Here is a 27,357-nt window from a genome sequence, read left to right as displayed (position 1 = left end):
ACGGCCCTTCATAGAACGACGAAGCAGAGCTGTGCTACACGGCCCCAAGGAGGACGCAACTCAGTCGACACCCTCCCCTCAGTTGACACCCTCTCCCAGGGTCTCTTCCGAAGCACCTCTGTAAGATGATGCCCCCACCATCTAGCTGTGGAACCGATTCTCTTTGTGAGGCTGCTGGGCCTTTGCTTTAAGAACAGTGTGAGAGGAAGTCCAGTCCCTCTAGGGAGGGACTAGGAGTAGCAGAAAAACAGACCTAAGGGCAGTGTGTCTGCTACAACAGGTTCTCAAAAAACACGTGAAACTGCTATGTGTGACCTGTACAAGAGCACGACGTGCCTGCGTGCTTTGTCATGTCCGGTTCTTTGAGACCCTTTGGAATGCAGCCTGCCAGGCTCCTCTGTCCATGGGGTTTTCCAGGAAAGAATATTGGAGCAGATTACCATTTCCTTCTCTAGGGGATCTCCTGACTGGGATTGAACCTATATCTCCTGTGTCTCCTGCACTGCAGGCAGATTCTTTACCCCCTGAGCCATCGGAGAAGCCCTATTCCTCGCTCTGTCTCTCAAAGTTATCTCTAGACATCCATACTGGACAGTTGAGGTTTTAAAAAATGCCTCCTATTCAGGGTGTCCCAAAAAAAGTCTTAAAGTTTTAAGTCAATAAGGCTGGGGATAAGGATGGTGGGTTGAATCTGCCTTCTGCAACCCTGGAGGCAGCTACACATGGTTTTATCACCAATTAAAAGTGTAGCCTAGATTAAGAGGCATTTTAAAGGACTAATTAGTCAACCCTCCCCAAAGTAAATTAAGAGCCTGGGTTGAAACAGCCAAAAGCAAACTCTAACACAGCTTTGTAGTAACACTGCTTGGAGTGTATTCAAATAGAAAAGCTTGGGCTGGAAATACTTTAGAAAAAGAACTACATCACTCCACCCTCGTTTATTAAGTAATCCAAGCCATCTTAAACGCTCAGGGTCTGATCAAGCAATAGGTATTAAAACTTCTTTCAGCCTGAGCTAGATAGATCATGTCCTTGGGAATAAACAAATTTTATTCAATGAACAAGTAGAAGGGATTCTTGATTACTACTATAGTTCTTTTGTGTAGACAGACTGCTTCTAGGTTAATGCAAAAGCTCAGGAAAGAACATCAGATCAGGTAAAAGGCTTTTTATTTAGAAGCAGCTCAAAGTCTGACAGGGACACAAGCAGGGATAATTATTAGCTCATTACCTTAGCTCATTGACCTTCAGCACCTATTTGAAGTACTAGTTTTCCAAGTGGGAATGTTACACCCATTAGACCCTCAGCAGTTTCTGACAGCCATATTTATCCCCAATTTCACTCAGCAGAGCTGTCAGGAGATGAGCAGAGACACAAAGAAGAAAATCATCTACTTTAGTTCTCTTCTTCATGGGTCACAGGCTTTCAAATCAAGAGAGACAGCGTTATCGGCAGGCACTGGTCATAAATAACACCTTCCCATAGTTGAACACTCAAAAATCAAACATCAAATATAACTAGAGTTCTTAAATATTCAGTTAATGCTACGCCATACTTTGTTTCAAAAACAGCATTTCTGTGGCCTTTTATTTACCTTTCTCCTTGGATAAAACCAGGAGAATCCATGCTTAATTGACCTATGTAGTTTTTGCAGATACAGCTTAATTTACAAGAATCAAAGGAATTATAGAGTTATAATTAAGAATACATTTTAAAATGACAGAATATATGAATAAAGTCTACACAGTCCTTAGGGAAATGGATAAAATGAATCAAGTTTCATGAGTGGAAGGGGACTCCCTTCTAAGGACATAGTACATAGAAAATACATGAAGCTTGTTTCTATGAGGTTACAAAGGGCTAAAATAGAAAACAATGGTTCATTTCAAGCTTATTGATACATAACTGTTAAGGTAAGAGATAGTCAAGATATTTTGCACATTATTAACTGAGAGTCGTCTATATACTCTATGTTAAATATCTATAGAGAAAATTCCATGACTTTTTGGCTCAGGGCTCTACTAGACAATCACTGCTTTTTAGTATATGAAGAGAATCCAAAAGATCAAGTTAAACCAAAGATTTAATTTTTAGGTTCTGGATTTTCAGTATAGTAACTACCTACACTTTTATAAAAATATCAATAAGAAATCAATACTTTTTCTTAAAATTTGATAGCTTTTTTTTTTTTTTAAGTAGCAGCCCCTAAAAAACCAAAGACTAAATTCAAACCCCAGCTTCAGTGTATGACTACTGATTTTATAAACATCTTCCTCCAGGAAATGTCAAAAATCATAACATGAAGTTGGGTTGGAAACGCAGTAGATTGCTTAGTAAAAATTGAAAACCTCAGATCATATACGGGATATATATTTGGGGGGAGAAAAGACAAACGTTGCTAGTGTTCTAGTTTAGCCAACAAGTTGACATTTATCGCTGTTTTTAAAATAAAGATAATTTTAACTTAGATTGTATTTTAACACTGAATCAATATAAATGTACTTATCTTAAAAATTGTATTTAACCACATACTTAAAAAAAATCCACAAAAACGTAGTGAAAAGGTTATATATTTTATGTGAAACTGTATTACTGTGTTAGAGGCAGCAGAGACCCAGTGTCCCGTTTGGCAGTCAGCCTTCACAGACAGGCCTCCTGCTGTGGCCTGCAGAGGCGTTCAGCTGCGCAGGTCTCAGAGCAGGAAGAGACAAGACTTATTGGGTTTTTTGCCTCTACAAACTGGGATGTCACTACTGTATAGGAGATGCATAATTTAAAATGCATCATTTAAGATGCATCATTCAAAATGTTACAGAGTGGCAAACTAACTTCATGAAATTTAAACAAAGCATTCATTCTGAGGAAGCTGCACATACACTATGGCAGTGGAACCAGACTAGGTAAACTCTGGAGTCGAAACGATTTTCACTAAAAATGAAGAAATAGTAGCTTTCTTAAAACCAGAGTTAGAGTCATTCTTGAATTTTTTATCTTGTTTTAATGAGTCAAGCTTCAGTTAACTCACTCAGATGAGAATCTATAATTCTGTTGACTGTTCTGGACTACAGAAGTCATCTTGGGACTTTCTATGGAAGTATGTACAGATTTTCCGCATGGAGCTGGGAGTAATGGTGACCTAGAAGAAGAAAGTTCAGATTTCAGAGATCTTCTAAGATAAAGTTCAGCTATTACCTCAGCAAGTTATCACTATGGGTATTTTAAGTTAGGATGCCTGGAAATTTGCTTATGTAGCCAGATTTCAGTCTCAATTACTTGATGGCAATGTCTCTTTTGGTTGATTTGTACCAAATATAGAAAAACTGAAGGCAACATGCATGAAAAGAAAACAGATTTTTCATGTGAATGGAAAATATGTACCAGTTAAGCCTCATAATAGGAACCAAAGAGGTTACAATTACCATCCTTTGATATAAATGAATAAATAAGCCTTACAAATTTACAAACGAGATAGGTATTTCAAATGGCAGATATTAAAAAAAAAAAAAAATGGCAGATACTACCCTTTTCTGAAGTCTTTATCAACATGTACATAAAAAAAGTTTTAAAGAAACTTTAGCTTCAAAAGGTTGAAATTATAAAGCCAGAAATATTTTAGATGAGCAGACTATTTTTTAAAATGCCCTTAAGATGTACACATTCATGAAAATAATTTTTTATTGAAATTGTTTTTCTGCTAACACAGAACTCAGACCAGCTCCCTTGGAAAAAAATAGGAATTTTGGCTAGGGGCAAAGATTACCTACAGTGCGAATTCTGAGAGAAGACAGACTCCTTAGAGCCTTTTTTTCCCCTTTATACTCTATAGCAAGGCCTTGGAGTTTGTGTTTGAAGTAATCTTTAAAATATTTCTAGTTTATCTTTCCTAAAATTAGGGGATAGGCTTATTGACAGTAGGAGGGGGTTATGAATATTTGTTAAATTAGTACTGGCCTAAGGTTATCCAATCTCTGCCCTTTATAAGGGCAGATCTTACTGGTCATGATACCTGGATCAGGTTTCATTCTTCCACCTTCTCCCTAACACTGAAAGAGCTACGGGAGAAACTTCCTTAACCTGCCTCCATCCTTAACTTGCAACCTGAGTAGCAGAAGCTTTCTATTCTCTTTGACTGGTGCTCAACCAATGCTCACAGCTACTTCTGCCTCCATTATTATGAGTCACTTGCTTTTCAAGGTTCACAAAGGTACTTCTGCCAGCAATATCTGTTTTTGAAATTATCTAAGTTTAATGAAAAGATAGGTAAAATTAAGATGAATGTTTAAAAAAAAGGGAGATACAGGTGAGTTGCCAAAAATACCAGTGTGAGCAAGATGATCATAAAAGATTGGAAAAAAATCATATAACTCTAGAAGGATTCTGCACTTAAAACTGCTTTGTAAGTATCTTAATTTTGCTTTATTTTAAATAATCATAAGCTGTAATTACAAATTCAAAATCTATTTGTGGATGTTGGCAACTTGTCCATGAATTATAGCTTTCTCTATAAAAAGGGGAGGGAAATCTATAAAAAGAGGTTGCAGGAGCTGGGGGGTGGTGAGGCAGATTTTTAAAAAGCAAGGGGTTGTGGGAGGGAATAATGTCAAACAAAGAAGGAAGTTTTTTTGAATTGATATCCTAGAGGACGAAGAATGCTTTAAAGAATTGGGCAAAAGGGCTGAGGGGTACGGACTTTGACAGAAGGGATTTTAATTGGAGTAAATAGGATTGCCAAAGAAAATATAGGACACGTGCAGTTACATTTGAAATTCAAACAAATAACATTGCAGTATGAAAAATTTTTAGTATAAATATGTCCCATGCAATATTTGTCCTATATTTTTATGTACTAAACCTGGTGATCCTAGGAATAAAAAGATTTACTTAAAAAAAAAAAGCATTCTGACTTCTGAGAAGGCATCTGTGCCTGCCCTGGCCAAGTTAGGAAATGCATTTTCTATCGCTGCCAACTTACCGGGCCTGGAGAAGTCTTTCCGCTCTGTCTCCTGGGATTGGGGGTCTGGGACGATGGACTTCGTGGAGATGAATTCTCCGCCTTCCGTTTGGCTGCCATGGCCAACAACCAGTTTTTATTCTCTGGGGAGCTATTCTCTTTGCCTACCACTTCAGAGCCTTCTCCACAAGATCCCAAAGGAAGAGGTAGCGTTCCACAGCCTTCTGAAGCATAAGGACTGGCAGGAGAAGGAGGCTCAGAGACACTCATACTAGCTCCTTCGATCTTGCTTGGTTTGGTAGGACCTAGCGAGTCCTTCCCAAGGTCTTCCTGGGCACCAGCAAGGCAGCACAGATCCAAATGAAGCTTTTCAACGGGGTCATCAAGTTCAGTCACACAGCTGCAACTCTTTACACACTTTTGTTTCACATTCTCCAGACAACTGGAGTCTAGCCTCCTCTTTACTCGATTTCTAGACTCAGAGCAAGCCACTGCCTGGGATGATTTCAGGCTCACAGGTATGAGGGCTTTTCTGGGAGACGTGATCTTGGTTTCGGAAGCAGGTGGAGTGACGGGTGGTGATAAGGAAGCCGTTCGGGTCATCCAGTTTCTAATGGACATCTTGAAAGATGAGGGTGGCTTGGGAGAGACAGAGGACACAGAGCCTCTTCTGCTGATGGGAGACCGGGCCTTGGCAGGAGGGGTCTTAAGAGAGAACGTAGGTGTATTTGAAGGGAGGGGCAGGTCCCCGGCGCAGCTTGGAGCACAGGCTGCCGACGACGGGGAGGAGGTGCACGGACTGCTCTTTGCTCTGGGTGCTTTGGCCGGAGTGCTCTGACTGCTGGGCACTGCCACTGAGAAACCAAAGAGGTCACAAAAATCAGAGGTGAAAGCTACAGAATATCCCGGGGTTCTCATCAAAGAAAATTATATCAATAGCTAACTTAATCATCCAGGGGCTGACTTCCCAGTGTGGATCACATAAATCATTTGATTCTTCCCATTTCCTAACTGCCAGCCCCTAAGACACCCTGTTGTAAAACATATGCTTGTAAAAGTCTAGAAAATAACAGAAAAAGAAAAATTTAAAAGCATCCAGGTGAACCATTTTTTATACTTATGCATATGGTATCTCTCAAGCTTTTCTATATAAAAATGGGACCAAGATGTACAAGATACTTAGTAACCTGCTTCTTAATGTATCATGAACATTTCCCACAGTAACACAGATCTGTACCATTTCTAACAGCTACAAAGTATTCTAAGGTAACAGTAAGACATCAGGGTTGTTAACGACACTTTGTTTTCCCTAAGTAGTGCTGCTCTTAGTATTTCTGTGATGCTTCTAAGCAGTGATGGGCCAGAGAGGCACCGCACGTCAGGAGTGCACAGGTCTCCAATCCAGCATAATCGCTTACTATGTCACCTGGGTACAACTGTTCACCTCTTCGGCCTGTTTCCACATCTGTTAAATGGAGATAGCTTTTAATCTCCACAAAAGTAATACCATCAATTACTTGTTAAGGTTATCAGGCCTCGTGTGCCTTCCACCTTAATATACAATTTATGATTTTCCACAGGCAAACAATGGCAAAGAACGTTTCCAAAATGTGATGCAAAACGAATCACACTGTGGGGAGCACTCTGCTCCATCTGTCCTGCCCCTTGTCTCTAGGCCAGGACCAGTACTTCAGGCAAACTCGCATAAACCTCGTGTTTCTTCCTCCTGAGGACCCGACACAGACAAGGTATTTTCTCACTCTCCTGAGCTTTCCAGATTTCTGAAAAAGGGTTCCAGTCTTCAGATAACAAGGAAAAGGCATTTATTTCTCAGTTACCCAGTACTACAACTCTGATGTTTAATTCAGTTTAACTACTTAGTTGTATTTATATGCAAATAAACACAAGTCCTAACTCTGGTCAGTTAGTTTTCCTGTACATTTTACCTTCTGCTTTTCCCTACTCAAACAGCCTATCCTTGAGACAGAGAAGTTCTACAAACTGACTTTTGTCTAAACTTTTCTCATCAGCGGTATGTTTAGAGACAAAGTGATACAGCTTCAACAAAGATCATCACTGGAAAGCCCCATGTCATCATAACAAGCTATAGAAGGGGAGTTAATGATTAGGACCAGTCCATGCAGTGTTTCGGAGAAGGCAATGGCACCCCACTCCAGTACTCTTGCCTGGAAAATCCCATGGACAGAGGAGCCTGGAAGGCTGAAGTCCATGGGGTCGCTGAGGGGCGGACACGACTGAGCGACTTCACTTTCACTTTTCACTTTCATGCATTGGAGAAGGAAATGGCAACCCACTCCAGTATTCTTGCCTGGAGAATCCCAGGGACGGGGGAGCCTGGTGGGCTGCCATCTATTGGGTCGCACAGAGTCAGACACGACTGAAGTGACTTAGCAGCAGCAGCATGCAGCGTTTGGTGATGGCTCTCACACTCATGTTTCTAGAGCCTGAGTACTGTTACTACTTCCGGAGAAAAGAAGCTTTCATTTGCTTCACTCCTCAATGCAGGTCCACAGTCAATGCACAGCCCCTACAGTTATCAGTTCCATTAAATTGAGCTGAAGAGTATGTTTAGGGCAGAAAGTCCTAAAACACCACGGGTCTTACAACATGCAGATTCTAAGGCAGGATTCAGGGAGAAGGAAAAGTTGGGCCAGGGACAAACCAAATATATGTTTCTGACACTTCAGTGGCAGAAATCTGAAGTGTCTACTAAAGGCCAATGGAAAATCTGATATGTGAAAAGCTGTATCCTCTTCAGGATGTTATCATCCAATTTTCTTCTCTTTTTCTTTCCTTCCTTCTCTGAACAGCTACAGAGGGGAATAAGTTAACAAGCAAAAGGTCTTCTTTTCAACCATCTCATTTCACTCTCATGCTGCTGTGTATTCCACTATTTTCTATGTACCTATTAGCACTCACAAAGGTATATGTATATCACACTTAAAAACAGATTACACACACATACACATTCTGCAATCTTCTCTTCTCTGAACATCTTATCTTCTCTTTACACCTCTTCATAGAAGTACACTTAGATGCAATACAGTCTTTTTAACAGCTGTATATGAGTCACTACATTGACCTTTAGACTTAAAACACAGCATGCCTTTAGTACTTCATCTACTAAGTGCAGCACTCCTATGGACCCTAAGTGCTGCATGATATCTGATGACATGGTGGCACAGACTGGGCTACTGCCCTAAAAGCTTCATGAAAGTAGGTTCCTTTGAGGAATTATAGAGTTCACTGATCATCAGTCCATTTGGAGCTCCTTTCTTTAGAAGGTTTGCCATCTGGCCTCCCCCTACCTTCTCAGTCTGATCAGGGGCTCTGCCCTGAGGATCCTGTTACAGGAGACCACGCGCAGCTTCCTGAACAAGCTGTGTGCACTGTCACATCTCGCTGTTCACGTGGTTTTCTTGCCAAGTCCACCCCTTCTTTTCCAGGCTCTGATGACAGTGTTATTAACTCCTTTGTGCAGATTTCACAAACTTCTTTCTTCCTCTCCCACAGGAAGCAAGTTCTCAAACCCTTTTGTTTACATAGCTGGCTGAAATGTTTACAATATACTATAGTTTTTGTAGCTGCCTCCTGGATTAGACTACGAGCATCCAGAGGGCAAGTGATAATGATTTACTCATTTTTAGGTCTAGTGTTGCTGTAGTTCCTAGCAAGGAATTATTAAACAATGTTTGTTAAATTTCATTACTGCTGACAGGGATGAGGGTCAAGTTCCAGCCATCAAAGAACAGATTCTGTAAGTACTGTGTTTGACTTTAAGTCTACAGCAAGCACTTGAGATAGAACAGCTAACATTTCCTTCTTTTTAAGATAATCATCTTTTCACTCAGTGATACCTAGACCAGAGGTTCTCAGTCTGGCTGCATATTGGACTCATTTGGAGCTTTATGATAATACATGTACTCGGTCTCTACTCTAGGCCTACTTAACAATTTCTGGAGGCATACAAATTGTTTAAAAGCTCCACAAGTGCTTCTGATGCACAGACAGGATAGAGAACCCCTTGGCCTGACAGTGCTGAGATTGCTGGCTGAAACAGTAAAAGAATAGCAAGTAATGGAGCAGGTGCTGACTGGGAAAAGTAGGACAGAAGGGAATGGGGCTGTGTGTTGCGATTCAAAGCCTGCTAGTTAGTAAGTTTAAAGGGCCAAAAGAGAAGACAGGCAATCCAGGACAGCAGTGAAGGGTTGGGGTGGCAATTAGAAGCTTGGGCAAGCAGAGGAACATAATTTTCAAAATGGCAGTGTGATTAGCAACAGCCGATCTGTCGCTGGGAATTGGCGTCAAGGGCTGAATGGCTAGTGCACCAGCCTTTGGTCCCTGTGTCAAGTTGTTGCTTTCCTGCTCTTCAGAGTAACTCTAGCATTAGCCAGAAACAGAAATCTAGGTCTAATTCCTGGACCAGTCTTCATCTAAACTCTTGTGCTGGGTTCTAAAGGAGGTAGTACTATAGGCATGAGCTTTAGAATCAGACTGCAAGAGTCTGAATTGGTTCTATTATAACTTCACAGCTGTGTGACTTTAAGCAAATCTAAGTTCCTTGAGCTTCAGGTTTGGTTGTTTGGGGAATTACTAATAAATGAGATAATACAAATAGGTCTTTAGAACAACTATGCTAATACTTAATAATGGCTAAATGTTATTAATATGGTACAAGTTTGGTCAACATATGTAACTTTTTTGTGACTTAGTTTCCAAAACTAAGAATAATTAATACCTAGAAATACCTAGTTAAAAGACAACATATTTTTCTTCAAAAATGTTTATAGTCATTAACACAGAGATTTCACCTCTGGGAATCTATTTTAATGGGAAATGAAGATCCTAAATTTAGAAAAAACCATTCCCCCACCCCCCCACAAAACACTGGAAATAAAATGTTTAACTACAAGAGAAGAGCTAGGTAAACTATGGAACATTTAAATGTTTTGCTAAAAAGGTAACAAGGAAAGTGCTTAGAATATCATGTTTAGTGAAAAAATCTTCAAGAAATCCAAATGTATACGTAGCATGATTCTGTTAACAAAAAAATCTCTATGGATAAAGGGGTAAAATCTAAAAAATAAGTCAAAATGTTAACTAAAATTGTGTATGAGTGTTGGGAAGGCTGATGACTTTTTCCCTTATATAATTCTTTTATTTTTTTCAAAATTAGGAAGCAAAATTAAAAGACAAGGCAGCAGAAAGACATCCCATGTTCATGAATCAGAAGAAAATACTGTTAAGATGGCAATACTCCCAAAACTGATCTATAGATTCAATGCAATCCCTAACAGAATTCCAGCTGATTATTTCTGCAGAAATTGACAAGCTCGTCCTAAAGTTTGTATAGAAATGTAAGACCCAGACTAGTCCAAACAACCTTAAAATTTAAAAGACAATTGGAGGGCTCAGAATCTCTGATTTTTAAAACCTACTACAAGGTACAGTAATCGAGACAATGTGGAAACAGCATAAGGACAGACTTACAGATCAAAGGAATGGAACTGAGACTCCAGCAACGAATCCTTACATTTATGGTCAATTGATTTTTGACAAGAGTGCTGAAAAAATTCAATGGGGTAAAGAATAGTCTCTTTGAAAAATGATACTGAGAACGTGGGCTATCCACATGCAAAAGAATTTGGACCCTTACCTACCTCATACTATACACAAAAATAAACACAAAATCAACAGCAGCCCCAAAACTAAAACACTCCTACAAGAAAATACAGACATAAATCTCTGTGACTTTGGATTAGGCAATGATTTCTTAGATACAACATCAAAAGCACAAATTACAAAAAGAAAAAAACAGATAAACAGGTCTTCATCAAAATTAGAACATTGTGTGCCAAAGGACATCATCAAGAAAATGAAAAAACAACTTACAGAATAAGATAAAATATTTAAAATCATTATATGACAAGGGACTTATATCCAGAATATATAAAACTCAACAATAAAAACAATAGACAAATAACGCAATTAAAATATGGGCAAAGGATTTATTTGCATAGGCACTTTTCCAAAGAAAATTTAAAAATGGCCAATAGGCACATGAAAAGATATTCAACATCATAAGCCATCATGAAAATATTAGTACAAATCACAACCACAGTGGGATACCACTGCACAGTCAGTAAGATGGCTATAATTTAAAAAAAGAAATAATAACAAGTGTCAGCAAGGTTATGGAGACACTGGAACCCTTATTTTGGGTCTTGAAAATAGACTAGAATTAGATTATGTTGACTGCCCAACTCTGAATATACTGAAGAACACTGGCCTGTACAAACAGGTAAATATGTGGTATGCGAATATATCTTGACTTTTTTTTTAAGTCTCAAGGGGAAAAAAAAGTATAGGAAATAAAAAGAAACAACTAGTTACCACTTAGCTAAATTATGAATAGAAAATACAATGATAGTAGTAACTCTCGATCTAACCAAAATTATGACCCTATGTTGGGAAGCTAGGGGAATGTTGAGTGTGCAGAGGTTTGGTAATCATGGGAACATAGGAAAGAGCTAAGTGCTCATCTCACAGAGTAAGATGTCAATAGATAATGCTGACGCAACAACAAAAAATCCCATAAGAGATAGAAATGCACAAATATTACTTAGAGATATAGGAATAAGTATCAAAGAATTAGCTAAAAGATTTGAAGTTGTCACCCTGGGAAAAGGGAACTATGGTAGGGTATCTAGAGAATGCTATTTACCTTATGTAGCCCTGTAGAGTTAGTTGACTTGTTAAAAGTATCAACACTTAAAAAAAAATTTTTTTTAAAGAAAGCAGAAACCAAAATTAAACACTTTATAGAGGTAGACTTAGAGTGAAAGACTCCTCTGGAGTTTAGTTACGCTTGAGGTATCTTATAAAAGACTAAACAAGTCAATAGAAAAATGAGCATATATTCTCACCCTCAAATCCTCAATACCTTAGGCCTTGACGGCTGACATAAGTTCTAAGCTTGAATTTCAAGCTTATGACTATCTATTGATAACATTTGGTTTCCCTTTGGCTGGCTCAGTGCTTAGATTTTTGTTCTCGATTCCCTGTCACTCTCTTTAATTCCACCCGTCAGTTCAGTCAAAACCTACATTCATAATCTTTTCAATATCCTGTTTTCTCATTTTCTTGACCTTCTTCTTCTACAATAGCCTTGTCCTTTCACTCTCTTATTCCTTGGCCTTATTATTACCAGTGCCTCCATTACTACTAAAATCCTCCACTATCTCAATTTCAACCACCACCTATTTTCCCAGTTCTCTTCAGCACTCCAGTGCCATCAGCTCTTCATGCCCAGGGGCCGCTCAGTTCACTGACCCTACCACTTCTACCCTCAGCCCAATTATATCCTCACTTCCCTCTTTACCCAGTTAAACTCTGATAGTATATCTGTCCTCAACTCCCTTGGCCCTCCACTCACTTCATACTTGTGGATTTAAACCACATCCCTGATTAAAACCAACTTTTCCACCTACAGTCTGCCTATACCTGTGCAGCAGACACACAACCATACCGACTGCTCATTTTCAATGAAGGAGTAGTAGCCTCAGGTTGATTCTTCGCTCAACAATCATATTTCCCTGGTCTATTTGCTCTTCTATTTTCTATGTGACTATTTCAGACTTTCTTTTCTTTCGTCAAATCTCTATCACCTCTTCCTCTAATCCTTATTCTTAATCAGTTGATGATCCTGATTCCAATATCACTAAGAAAACGAAAACTTCCACAAGTTCTGACCTTCCCACTTATCCATCTACCTTCACCGTGCCTCTATTTCTGCCTTCTCATCACTATGGATGAATAATCCACACCCCTGACATAGGCCTGCTCTTCATCTTGTATATTTGAGATCATCCCCTCAGTTAAGGAAACTGCTCCAGCAAATTTCCCTGCATCAGTTTTCTCCTGGACTAGAGGATCCTTCTAATCACATACAAAATGCTATATTCTCACTAAAAACAAACTTCAACATTGCTTCGTCCTCTACCATTTCATTGTTCTCCTTTGCTTTCTAGCAAGATTCCTTGAAAGAGCCTCCTCTCTTTCTGTCCTCCTGAACAACACTAACCAGGCCACTGACACACCACCAAAAGCTGCCCCCACCAAGGTTGCTAAATAACCCCTGTACTGCCAAATCCAAAGGTCAGTTTTTAGCCCTCATCTTACTTGGCATGCCAAAAACATTCAACCAAATTCATCCCTCTTCCCTTTACTTACTTTATACAATATTCTGTTTTTCTCTTACTTCTCTGGTTGTACTTGCTGCTTCACCTCTCCGAACTTATATTAGGATGCTCCAAGGCTCAGACCCCAGACTTATTCTCTTTTCCATATATAGCTACCTTTTACCTATATGACAATAAATCCCAAATTTACAACTCTAGCCCTCAACTGCAGAATCAAATATCTAACCACCTCTTTGACATCTCCATTTAGATATCTAATAATCGTATCAAACAACATATCCAGTTGTTCCCTCCCTTAAACTGCTCCTCCTGCAGTGATTCCTATAGAGGTTAATGGTTACTCCATCCTAGCTTCTCAACCAAGAACTCTGATGTTATCCTTGATAACTCTCCCTCATATCCCATATCTGATCCCAAAGAACCTTCTGTTGTCTCCATCATGTAAATATATCCGGAATTTGAAGACTTTTAAAAGTTGTATCGTCTGCTACCTCTCTGGTCCAAGTCACCACCATTGTTTCCTAGGTTACTTCAGTAAGTTTTTAAATTAACTTCCAGTTTTACCCTGATCCCCTTACAATTTGTTTTCAACACAGAAGTTAGAATGACAAAGGAAAGTCAGATCGTATACTTCTCTATTCAAAACCGTCCAACAGTTTTTTGTCTATCAAAATAAAAGCCAAAATTGTACAAGAACCTTATTTTCCACTACTATTTCCTGTCCTCTCTTTAGCCACAGGGATTACAGCTACATTTGCCTCTTTGAGGAACACAAAACATGCCAGGTCTGCTCCGGCTTCAGGGGCTTTGCGTTTGCTGTTTTGTCTGCCAGAAACGTTCTCAAACACACCACCATGACTTACTACTTTACTACTGCACGTTCTGTACTCAAGCACCATCTTTTCATTGAGGTTTCTGTGGGCACCTAATTTAAAATTTTAACAGCATGCTGTTATTCTCGCATTCCTGCTTTCCTTTTTCCCTAATCCATGTATTACTACCTAACAAGCAAATTTTATTTAACTTGTTTACTGACTCAAACTAATATGTAAGCTTCATTTCTGATTCTTGATTCTTTTGATTACTGCAGAATCCACAGCAAATCAGAATAGTGCTTAAAACACAGTAGATGTTCAACAAATATTTAAAGAAATAAATCTACACTGTATTCCAGTGCCTTGTGTAGATAATAAACAGTGTTCAGAAAATAAATATAAAAAAAATGTCAGTAAGATGGTGTTTTCCTTCAAAATCATACTAAAATAAGATCAAATGTAGCTCATCATTCTGTACTGCAGAACTAAACCAATAAAAACATAAAAAACTTAGAAAAATGCATGGGATCCTTACCAAGGTCAGCTTTCGCCTCTCTCTTCTTCTGAGAGGCCCATCCCACTATGGAGAGTTTATCTCCTCCTGATTTCTCCTCTAAATCTCTGTTCAAGCGCCAGACTTTCAGTGTATTGTCATCAGAGCAAGTAGCAATCTACAGAGAACCAGAAAGGGAGTTAGTAACTTTCAATCAAAGATTCACAACAAAGTAAAAAGTAGACATGTCTTTAAGGGCTCATGACTAGACAATTATTCTTTCTGATATAGAAAATGCTACCTAAAAGGTCAGATACTTTCATTCCTTGCTTTCAGAAATCATTCCAGATTTCCAAAGAAGTGGATCCTTTAGTTTCTTCTTTATAGACACTCTGTGGGTATGACTTTTGTAACCAGTGATTTCTCAGCTAACCTAAAGCTCTACTATAAAAGCAGGTTCATGTCATTTTATTTTCAAGAAGTTGGGGAAATCATTATCACCTTCTGTATAACTACAAAACATACATAATTAAGACGTCGTTTTTCTCTTACGTGATCGATCAGTGTTATGTCACTGACATTCAATTTATATGACTTTCTTCAGAATTCTTCAAGTTCTGGCTTATTCCAAGTAATGGGATCACTCCCAAGATCTGACTTAGCCCATGACTCTAGTATGCTGTGACAAGTAGAATGAAACGATTCCCTAAGATTCTTTTTCAGATAGGTAAAGGAGCAATCTGGGAAAACAAGTTCACTAGCCTGAAAGAAGTTAAAAATAACCTTTGCCCCTTTAAAAATATCTGACCGTTCCTGATCTTGGTCCCAAGCCTTTTATGGCAGAGAAAGTCCAGCTTGAAGAGCTTGTGGCAAATGGCCACTGGTACCAGAGCTGTTCCCTAGCATTTGTTTATATAATTTCTCTATTTCAGTAACTAAAGAGAGAGAGAAAAAAAGAACACACGTTCTCTTAAGTCTTGGCCCCCAAGAGGCTGGCAGCTTTTTCCTTTCCTTACTGGGAGGCCAAAAGAAGACACACATATTTAACCACTCAAAGAGATGCCTGGGATCCACCGTTGTTCCATAGTCTATTATCTAGTTGTTACTTACAGAGCAACTATTAAGTCTGAGTGTCCTAAAATTAACATTATCTTATTTAAAAAAGCCTGACACTCAAATAACCTCATCTACAAAACAAGAATAAAGTTATTTGCCCAAGGTCACCACAATTCAGTGGCAGAGCTAGAATTTATTTATTTTTCAAATTTTAAACTTTTTATCTTGTATTGGGGTATAGCCGATTAACAACGTTGTGACAGTTTCAGGTGAACAGTGAAGGGACTCAGCCATACGTATACATGTATCCATTCTCCCCCAAACTCCCTTCCCGTCCAGGCTGCCACATGACAGTGATCAGAGTTCCATGTGCTATACAGTAGGTCCTTGCTGGTTATCCATTTTGAATATAGCACTGTGCACATGACCTTCCCTAACTGCCTAACTACCCCGTTCTCCCAGCTCAGAGCTAGAATTTAAATCCAAGTTTTTTCAGTTTCAAAGTCTAAACCTTTTTTCTTTAAAGTGGGTATTTTACATTCCTAATTGTAGGGTAGGGACAAAATTATTTTAAAGACCCTTTTGAAAAGGTGGTCGTTAAATGAATATGGGAAAACAGCCCTGCTACTACTTCCTTTGAGTCTTTTCTGTGCATAGAGATAAGGACAATATACAATGGATGGAGAAAAATGATATGATTAACTGAGTAATTTGAAAAAATTCATCTTCAAGTTCTATGAAGATATAAAATTCCTCATTAAAAGCAGCTATTTCACTGGAAATCACATGGAAACTTAGAGCGAAAATGTCACTGGGATGTAATTATTGGTGATTAAAGCAATGATTTAAAAAAAAAATGATTGAGCTATCATGAGCTCATCACAGAAATGGCTATACAGGGATATAGAAATAAAAGCAAATCCATAGTAGTACTTGAAAGCCAGCAGGGATGTCCTGAGTAGATAAGACCATGAGAAGATTCTAGAAGATAGAAAAACAGATAGGCACAATAGGCAACAAACCTTTAAAACATAATAGACAAAATGGAGGTCTCCACAGAAGGAACATTTCCGGTAAATCCAAAATAACCCAGAGACCAAAGGTGGGGGGCTGGGAGAGTGAGTGGAACTGGGGACACTATTACATGAAATCCCTATATATATGTGGAATTTATTGTTTCTGGGATTTCTGCCTTTTGGGTTTTTAAAATTTGTTTAAAGTATCACTATTAAAAAATTATTTTAAAGTGAGTATATTTTCTTCTTTTCAAAGTGTCTATTAACAGTTTAGAGTTACTTCTTCCATAGTTAAGTCACAGATAGCCAAACATTTTAAGACTTCACAGTAAGCATTTTCAGGCATGTGAGAACCCAAACTGGTCTGTGAAGAACAGTCAAGATGTTACTTTTAACACACATTAAAAATACATACAAAGTCAGAAACACTAGTTTTCTTCACTTTAGATTTTCTTTTCACCTTAATTTTAAGATGAAATTTTACTAACGTTAAAAACTTAAATTCTATGTTTAGGAAAGGAATGACTCTAAAGAACCAAGAAATACACTTAGTAGGAAAAAACAGAATGTGTGATTAATGATGATATAGATCCTGAATGGCCTCTAGATCTTTAAATGTTTATTTAAACATAAAAGTCTGTATTGGGAAAATCTACAAATCTGTGATCTTTTAAACCAGCTACAGAGATTTGCTTACAAACCTTTGTGAAGTCTGATGGACACCAGCACACAGATGTGACCTCTTGAGAATGACCCAGGAGCACAGTGGGAGGATGCCAGGGCATGGAGACCTATTACACCATCAAAAACAAACAAGTCAGCAGGGCAGTGTTAGGTCTGCAGACAGCGGCTTCAAATTTATCCATACTTGTACCTTAGACAGCTGTAGAGTTGTTACCAAAAATCCCTAGACATGCCTAGTTATAGCTCAGAACAAGAGGCCCAATGGGCAGTGAAATTATTTCTGTCATTAATCTGAGAAAATAGAAGGAAAACAGCCAAAATAAGTAAACAGTATGAGGTAAGATACCAGGACAGCTCTTATTTCAAATCAGGACTACTTCAGTTCAGTTCAGTCGCTCAGTCATGTCCGACTCTTTGCAACCCCATGAATCGCAGCACGCCAGGCCTCCCTGTCCATCACCAACTCCCAGAGTTCACTCAAACTCATGTCCATCGAGTCAGTGATGCCATCCAGCCATCTCATCCTTTGTCGTAGTTATACATATTTTGATTAAAATTCAAGACTGAAAGGGTGAGTTTCAGCAGCTAGGTATAACACTTCAAGTGGAACCTAGACTAAATTTTAGATCTTCCCTAGTCAGCTACTTCCAGGAACACTGCACTTAACTAAATCCTGAAGGTACTTAAGAAATGTTAGCAGATCTCTTGGGACAAGGGGATAGTCTTTCTTCCAAAAGAACTCACTGACTTCTATGAAAGCCCAAAGTTATACTCCTTCATTTTGAAAGGGGAAAAGCTATATTCTACATGGCACTTTGGTATTTTTTTGGAAAAAAAAAATTATCTGAAATTTTATTTTCAGTTCATTTGCTTGAAGAAACTGAATTTTCAAGTTAAGTATTGTCACATTTTAATGTACAAAAGAAGGGTCACATTGTGCAGTACTACACAGGTGACTAAGAATGATATTTTCTCCCTCACTGGATGCTATTAGTGATAGGCGTTTGACAGCTGTCTCATTCAAGAGCTGTCAATCCCTGTCAGAGGCCATGGGCATTAATCAGCACAACACAAAGAGACAGACCCACGCAGCTATTATTAGCATACGTGTTTGAAAAAGAGAAATTATTCTCTTCTCATTTACCTGAGACTCTTAATCATTGCTCATTCGTATGAAGAAGGAGGCGGCACTCTGGGAAGAATATTTGGAACAATGACTAAGTAACTTAATGGACTCCTCAGACTGTAGTTAAGAGATTCGACATACTGATTCATAAGGTATCCAAATCAATTATTACTATTCCTCTCCTTGGTTAAATGGCACATATGTAATGATTCAAAAAGCCAAAGACAAAGAGCAGAATCTTATTTGCCTTGCTGGATTAATTAAAGTGTACCAGAAAAGGAGGCTTTTCTTTGAGCTCTAAAAGGATCTCACTGGCTACCTACTCCTACAATCCCACAGAACTCATTCTCTCACAAGGTGGCATATTTTAGAAAAGACTTTCAAGATAGACTCTAATGATCTCAACAGTCACAGAAATTCTCAATGGTCCCAGCCTATAAAGTTTATCTTTACCCAAGACCCAAGGAGGATGGGTAACAGCAAATTAAAAGAGGAAATCCTATGTCCTTCTGACCCTCCCGGGTAACAACGTATTATTTTGCTCCATGTATTTACTTGCTTGTTGCTTCTAGCTCATCATCTCATGGTACTGTCCCTTCCTCAGTCTCCTAGGCATTACATATACACCGAGGAGAACCCGAGTGTCTATATCGAAGATTAAAATAAATGTCAAGAAAAAAAATGTCCGCCAATAGAATGTATGTACATTTCTGCATTTATCTATAGGATTTAAGAGGGAAAAAAAAAAAAACCCAAAAGATAGACCTGTTGGAAAATTTTTTATAATTTTATAATAAGGCAGGAATAAAAATAGTAACAATAAAAGTCAGCATTTATTGAGTGATTGCCATGAACTAGGTATCTTACATAGCATTAAAAGTGAGGGGAGGGTTTCTAAAAAGTTAAAAACATAGAATTGGTTACCATATGACCTAGCAATTCTACTCGGGTATACACTCCCAGGAGAATTAAAGACATGTTCAAACAAAACTTTTTACATGAATGTTCATAGTAGCTCTGTTCATAAAGCCAAAAAAGTGGGGACTTCTCTGGTGGCCCAGTGGTTAAGAATCCACCTTCCACTGCAGGGGACATCGGTTTCCTCCTTGGGGGGAAACTAATATCCCACATGCTGAAGGACAACCAAGTCCACACACCACACTCACTGGAGAGAAGTCTGTGAGATGCAACAAACGATCCCGCATGCTGCAACCAAGACCGGATGCAGCCAAATATATAAATAGACGAATAATTTCTTAAAAAAGCCAAAAAGTGGAAAAGTTTAAATGTTCATCAACCGATAAATAGACAAATACGGTCTAAACATCCAATGGAATATTCCTCCATAAAGAGGAATGAAGTACTGATATATATAACAAAAAGGATAAATTTTATGAAAGCAAAGCCAGATATAAAAGATCATGTCTATATATAATTCCATTTATAGGAAACGTTCAGAATAGGCATATCTACAGAGACAGAATGCAGGTTACCAGTTGCCAGAAGTTGGGGGAAGGGAGGAATGGAGTGACTCCTAAAGGTTATGGGGTTTCTTTTGGGAGTGATAAAAATGTCTGGGAATGAGATGGGATGGCTGCACAATACTGTGATTATACAAAAAAAAAAAAAAAAAAAAAAAAAAATCACTGAACTGCACACTTTAAAATGACCACAATGGTGAATTTTACAGTATTCAAATTCTATCTCAATTTTAAAGAAAAAGTTGAGGGAAGGGCATGCTGTAGGCTGGAATGAGAGCTTATGTCCAACAAGTCTTTATGAACGTTAGTAACAAGTGTTTTCACAGTTGAGGACTATCCTAGTATGGTAAAGTATACTGGGTGACTACTCCAAAGAAGATTAATTTCTTCTAATGAAATTCAGGTGACTTAAATCTTTGATTCTTATTCAAATATGTTTTTATTTATTGTCACTTCATTATAATATTCATTGTAATAATTATAATAAAAATGTTATCATAATGACATGATTTCACTTTTGAAAACCTCCCTCTACTTTTAAATAGGAAGAGGGGACTATTAAGTCCAAGGGACATTTACATCTATGCATTCTGGGAAAGGTCAAAACACAAAAAAATTGTCTTCTCTTACAAATTTTAGTTGTTACAGAATAAAGGCTTAACTCAAGGCAGGAGAAATTCCTAACGTAAAACTCGCAGAACAATGAAGGTACCTTTAGAAGCAACTGGTCCTAAAGTACAGACCTCATAAAACACTTTGTATACTTGAACAGGCAAAAAAGATCAGCACCTTTCCTCAAAAAACCTCCTTACTCTGCCCCGTTAAGAGACCAAACCTAATCTTCATTTCTGCCATGAGATCATTTACACTTCCTAAAGTGTCAGGCTCAGTGTTTCGCCAGTCAGCGGTAGAATGACGGTGCCAAACCAGTTTATTTATAACCACTTCAATACTATTCAGTGGCTCTATCAGAAATGAACCAGGGAAGGGGGGGCAGGGGTTAGGGCAGGACAAGGGGTAGGGAATTAAACAAGAAAAAAACATAATATTAAAATCTTTTTACTCTTGGGCTTCAGTGTCAGAAAGCCTAACTAAATCACATCTCCTTTTTGCTGGGCAGTAATTAGGACGGGAAGGCTATTCATTCTCTTCTGCCCTGAGATCTAAACCTTCATTCTTTCACCCCATTTTCTTGTGCCCATGGGCTTTTTTGGCATAGGAAAATCCTTATACCTGAGAGAATTCTGACCTAATGGCCTGACTACTCAGCTTGTGTGTAACTGTTTTTAAATTACACACTACATCCCACCCCTCTTTTCTTACCATGGAAAAGGAAAATTGAGCCACCTCACCAGGCAAATTCATTTTAGGAGCAGTAAGTTTGCCAAGATCTCAAATATCAGAACCTGCACACTGAGTTATGTGTGGACAGGCAGGAGAACATCATGTCTGAACCACATCACTCAGCACTGACATGTGACCCAGCCTAGAATTCAGAAAGGGTCACCCATGTGTGTGATACCCACTGACTGGATGTTTGAAAATGTGTTACTAATGAACAGCTAAGTATCTTTTCTGCTTGTCTTTAAGGAGAGGAAGCATCCCTCAACCCAGATTTTCTGGAACAACAACAAAAAAAAACAAGCAATCTTTTGTATCAGAGCTAAGAGGAACTTTAGAAATTGGCAATAAAAAAAAAAAAAGAAAACAAAGCCAGAAAACAAACAAAAGTATTGGCAATAAACTATACATACACACACACACACGTAACTATATAATTAAAAAACTGATTTTAAAATATGATCAGTGCCTAAGTTGTTTTTTGCATAATCCTTTATTAATGCTTTTTGGTATGTTTGCAGTTTTATTTTCAAGAAAAAAAATTTAAAAGATACTGACCTTGGTAGGAATAAAATCCTCTAGCTAAGTTGGGAACCAAAGCAGAAAAAGGAATGTAGGTAAGATAGTGAGGGAAGGAAAAACCAAAAGATAATAAATATGCAGCATAAGACCAGATTATGAAACAGAAACATCAGTGCTAGTCACATAAAGTTTAAAGCTCAAGTAAGAAGAATTTTATAGACAAGAAGTTATGTAAAACTCTTATCATAAGATGAGGGTCTCAAGTATATATTTTATAAGAAAATTTTTATTTAAAAATACAGTAGGTATGTGTGAAGAAAAAGAGGCAAGGTCAACAAAAAAGCATCTTGGATAGAACAATATCTCCACCCTGTGATTATCAAGGTTATTGTTACTAAAGCTTTTGAGAAGGTAGTGTTACATTTGATCATTTTTTAGTACCTCCCTCAGGACTAGTTGAAATTAAGCTGAAGAATTATTCCTCATATCTGACAGGATCTACCCTTGTCCTGCATTAAAGGTATGACTTCCTAGAAGTTGGCAGGACTAAAGATGACACAACTGTCTCCTGAAAAGGGATTTAATAATATTGAAGCTACAGGTCTATGAAGTTTCAGTCACTATGATTCTAAAATCTAAAATCAATAGACTTTGATCATTTATTTCACCAATGTCTATGACATTTATGAAACTATAGGGCAATCCAGAAGATAATGATTTCTAGCCCTAGGAAAACACCTTAATGGTCTTTTTCTTTGAACTCAGACATTTATATAATTAATTATTCCACAAGAGCCATTTTCCAGTGGTTAGGAAATGCTACTTGTATTTCAATTTTCTCCTCTTGACTTCAAATGAATAGCTTTAAATTTCTTAGCCTATAGTAGCTGCTTTAGAACCACTATTTAAAATGAAAAAACAAAAAATTATAAATTTGTGTAACAGAAATGGGGAATCTGTAAAATGAATAAAAAATGCTATTAAAGAAATACAAAACTGACAAAGCAGCCACATCTATTTTAATAACCTGACAACTACCCACTTAGAGGAGAGTAAAAAAATACAATTATTACATGAATATTTTTGAATGAGTGTTTTGTGCAAGGTTCTATGGGTGACCGGGGTGTAGGATTCAAATACTGTACTCTGTTACTGTACCAAATTTTATGAGAGTCTGAAAACACAGGGCAGTAAGGCAGTACAGCATGTTTTTCCAGGAAGCAGGACAAAGTATTTAAGAGTCTTTTCAGTCTTCTGAATCCTCAACTTCCTCATAATCTGTAAATCTGCTGGAGGATATGGATTTAGATTTCTGAGAAGCGTACAGTGAAAGTGTGATATATTCTGTCACAGTCAGGGTGAAGTTTCAGCTGTATTAAGAGGCAAAAAGCAATTTTTACTTAACATCTGATATAGAAAGGCTAAAGTTTGGTAACTTACCTTCCAGATGTAGGCAGCTTCATCACTTGAGCCACTGACTAAAAACTGGTCATCTGGACTAATACTGGATTTAACATAAAAGGTAGAGTTCTGATGTCCACTGAAGACAGCCACTGCCAGAAGGAAAAAAATCAAATTACTTCTTTTTATTTCCAGTGTTCAAATAAATGCAGACAGTATACATACCCTAATAAGTTTTATTAATGTATTGACTAATGAAGCAGATGGTCAAGTAAGTCAGCAATTAAAAAAGAACTGGACAGTGGCAGAAAAAGAAAGGAAATCCTAGGAAAAGGCTTTATATTAGACCCAATCTCATGATCTAAGCCCAAATACTTGGTATGGAGTTAGCTATTGAGAAGAAAGTGACAAAAAATATTCTCAAAGGAAGAACAGAGTCAGTGTCCAATCCTTTAGTAAAAATGCCTTTGTCAGACCCTCTCTTTCCACCCCAGGCTAGGTTTTTTCCATTGCATTAAACATTGGTCTTTCTTCCTCTTAAATTAACTTCAAACCTCTTAAGGATGTATTTCACAAATATCTTTTTCTTTCTTCTCTAGACTTCAGACTTTATAATGCTTTACAGAGGAAATCTTCAAACATTTATTGTATGAATAGGTAAAAATCAGTGAAAGGAGAGTTAAGATTTATGGATAGTCTACCTGAGATGCGGTAACCTTTAAACTTGACTTTAAGTAGGCTGAAGAGTAGAAGTGGCCAATGAGGTAAACTATATATTCATATGTAAGATACTCCAACTAGGTTAGGTTTAGACTTCTCACTATCCAATCTAGGAATCTCCTTAATTCCATCCTAAGGAGACCAAAACCTGAGGCCTCAGGCATCAGAACTCTACTAGGAAATTAAAGAAAAAACATCTCGGTCATTGGAAAATTTAGGGATACATTCAGGAAGGAAAAAATACTTCACTGCAATCTTCTAACGGAGGGGGAAAAAAGAATTATTATTGGAAGGACTGATGTTGAAGCTGAAACTCCAATATTTTGGGCACCTGAGGTGAAGTGCTGACTCATTTGAAAAGACCCTGAGGTTGGGAAAGATTGAGGGCAGGAGGAGAAGGGCATGACAGAGGATGAGATGGTTGGATGGCATCAGTGACTCAATGACATGGGTTTGGGTGGGCTCCGGGAGTTGGTGATGGACAGGGAGGCCCGGCGTGCTGCGGTTCACGGAGTTGCAAAGAGCCGGACACAACTGAAGACTGAACTGAACTCAACTAACAGCTTTCTATAACAACTCACAAAAACCTCTTCCTTTTGCTAGAATAAAAACTTGGATTAAAAAACAAACTTTGTATTTAAAGCTCTTCAAGAAAAACCCTGCATGTCAAATACACTGCCACATCAAATACTGCAACTGTTAAAGTTAAGCAAGACATGAATCAATTCAGATACATGTATTATAGAGTTACTATGACAGATAAATCCTCACAAAATAAACAGGATCCTTTATTCTGAATACAATTCCAAAACTATAATTGTTCATCTTTCTTAGCTCTTAGCTATGAATGGAAAACTATAGACCAAATTTTCCACTAAACTCTTAAGTATTTATTGCCCTCTGCTGGTCTAAGAAAGCCAACATAAAGTTTATAAAAAAAAATCCTTCTAAACCTATATTGGCTTTAATTAGTTTAATAGTTGACAATTTGGGCTCTTAAAATGCTTCATTAAGATGCTTCAATTGCCAACATCTGCTGGATCATCGAAAAAGTAAGAGAGTTCCAGAAAAACATCTATTTCTGCTTTATTGACTATGCCAAAGCCTTTGACTTGTGTGGATCACAATAAACTGTGGAAAATTCTGAAAGAGATGGGAATACCAGACCACCTGACCTGCCTCTTGAGAAATTTGTATGCAGGTCAGGAAGCAACAGAAGTGGACATGGAACAACAGACTGGTTCCAAATAGGAAAAGGAGTACATCAAGGCTGTATATTGTCACCCTGCTTATTTAACGTCTATGCAGAGTACATCATGAGAAACGCTGGGCTGGAAGAAGCACAAGCTGGAATCAAGATAGCCGGCAGAAATATCAATAACCTCAGATATGCAGATGACACCACCCTTATGGCAGAAAGTGAAGAGGAACTAAAAAGCCTCTTGATGAAAATGAAAGAGGAGAGTGAAGAAGTCGGCTTAAAGCTCAACATTCAGAAAACTAAGATCATGGCATCTGGTCCCACCACTTCATGGGAAATAGATGGGGAAACAGTGGAAACAGTGGCTGACTATTTTTTTGGGCTTCAAAATCACTGCAGATGGTGATTGCAGCCATAAATTAATAGATGATTTCTCCTTGGAAGGAAAGTTATGACCAACCTAGATAGCATATTCAAAAGCAGAGACATTACTTTGCCAACAAAGGTCTGTGTGGTCAAGGCTATGGTTTTTCCAGTGGTCATGTATGGATGTGAGAGTTGGACTATGAAAAAAGCTGAGCACCAAAGAATTGATGCTTTTAAAGTGTGGTGTTGGAGAAGATTCTTGAGAGTCCCTTGGACTGCAAGGAGATCCAACCAGTCCATCCTAAAGGAGATCAGTCCTGGGTGTTCACTGGAAGGACTGATGCTAAAGCTGAAACTCCAATACTTTGGCCACCTGATGCAAAGAGCTGACTCATTGGAAAAGACCCTGATGCTCGGAGGGATTGTTGGCAGGAGGTGAAGGGGATGACACAGGATAAGATGGCTGGATGGCATCACGGACTCAATGGACATGAGTTTGAGTGAACTCTGGGAGTTGGTGATGGACACAGAGGCCTGGTGTGCTGCGATTCATGGGGTTGCAAAGAGTCGGAAACGACTGAGCAACTGATCTGAACGGAACTGAAGATGCTTCAGAGTTGTCCTTATAAACATCACTTAGTATAATAAAGTGCTGTGAACTAAAGGTATAGAAAATCAAGTACTGACTTCAGGACCTCAAATTTTGAAAAAGACAAGCAATTACTAGATCTCTCTTTCTCTCTCACACACACATCTGTCAATTTCTAAGGAACATACCTATCTGCCTACCTAACTACTTATCTATATATGAGAGCCAATCAAACAATTTCAGGAGTACAGAGGAAAGGTTACTAAATTATTAGTTAAGTGGCCTTGGGCATATTTGTTTGATGGCAGAAGAACAACTAAATTTAAGGCCCCTTTTGGTGTCACACATAACAAAATGATCTTGGACATCTGATAATATAATTAGGCTTTCATCTTCTAGGGAAAAATTTTGAAGTTTGTTTTATATGGTTAAATAAACCAGGAGTTGTTCAAGTTCTAATTTCAATCAAGGAGACAGCAAGCAAAGTTATAAAACCTCTTTCCTTTTGTTGTTTACATTCTTACTCTTGTTTAGACAACATCAGACCTAACGCAGGGCATTAAAAATGCCACGTATGATACTGTCATAGGTATTGAAGTCCTAATAATGGCTTGGGGTCAGTCTTAGGAAACTTCTGTAAATGCCCAGCTAAATTCTGCACTATTTCAAGATTTCTTTTTTATCAATGCATCTTACTTTAGTGGGAGCTGGGTAGCTCTAGGGATTGGTTATAGAATTCAAAGTCTTTTTCTGACAGTTATATATGAGAAATAAGTAGGTAGGTTACAAGTATGTAGCTTGCTTAAACAACTGATAATGTCCTCAAGATGATGTAACTCTAACTCTTGAGAGTATGCTTGAGAAACTAATTTTTTAAAATGTCATTTATTAGCTTTATATATTCCACTTATAATTTTCTTAAAGAGAAAAAAAATGAGATTAGGAAAAACATGCAGAGATAAAACAGCCTCTGTCCAACATTAACGAGAAGGCTGAGGTAGGTAGGAACTATTTTGAGGGCTTAAAACTAAGCCCCCTAACTTTAACAAATAACCCACACACAGGACAAAAGCGAACAGAACCGCCTTCTCTATCCCACAAATATTGAAATAATCTTAAGTATATCTGCTGCTGCTGCTGCTGCTAAGTCGCTTCAGTCATGCCGACTCTGTGCGACCCCATAGACGGCAGCCCACCAGGCTCCCCCATCCCTGGGGTTTTCTAGCCAAGAATACTGGAGTGGGTTGCCATTTCCTTCTCCAATGAATGAAAGTGAAAAGTCAAAGTCAAGTCGCTCAGTCATGTCCGACCCTCAGCGACCCCATGGACTGCAGCCTTCCAGGCTCCTCCGTCCATGGGATTTTCCAGGCAG

At 38.2% G+C, this 27,357-nt stretch overlaps 1 protein-coding gene across 1 annotated transcript in view; it reads right to left on the bottom strand.

The window, feature by feature from the left end:
* Positions 1-1,153: 1,153 nt before the first annotated feature.
* DTL (denticleless E3 ubiquitin protein ligase homolog) overlaps positions 1,154-27,357 on the bottom strand; it is a 49,526-nt gene continuing 23,322 nt past the window's right edge. The window contains exons 11-15 of the mRNA XM_006073084.4: positions 23,149-23,261; positions 17,256-17,345; positions 14,525-14,660; positions 4,974-5,806; positions 1,154-3,137 (exon numbers count right to left, since the gene is read on the bottom strand). Of these exons, the coding sequence (XP_006073146.2) occupies positions 3,039-3,137; positions 4,974-5,806; positions 14,525-14,660; positions 17,256-17,345; positions 23,149-23,261 (1,271 nt within the window). The 3' untranslated portion in view covers positions 1,154-3,038. The remainder of the gene's footprint in view (positions 3,138-4,973; positions 5,807-14,524; positions 14,661-17,255; positions 17,346-23,148; positions 23,262-27,357) is intronic.

This window comes from Bubalus bubalis, chromosome 5 (genome assembly GCF_019923935.1).
Source record: "Bubalus bubalis isolate 160015118507 breed Murrah chromosome 5, NDDB_SH_1, whole genome shotgun sequence".
Classification (NCBI taxonomy): domain Eukaryota; kingdom Metazoa; phylum Chordata; class Mammalia; order Artiodactyla; family Bovidae; genus Bubalus; species Bubalus bubalis.
The sequence above is the reverse complement of the archived record's forward strand: the minus strand, read 5'-3'. Positions and strand labels throughout refer to the sequence as shown.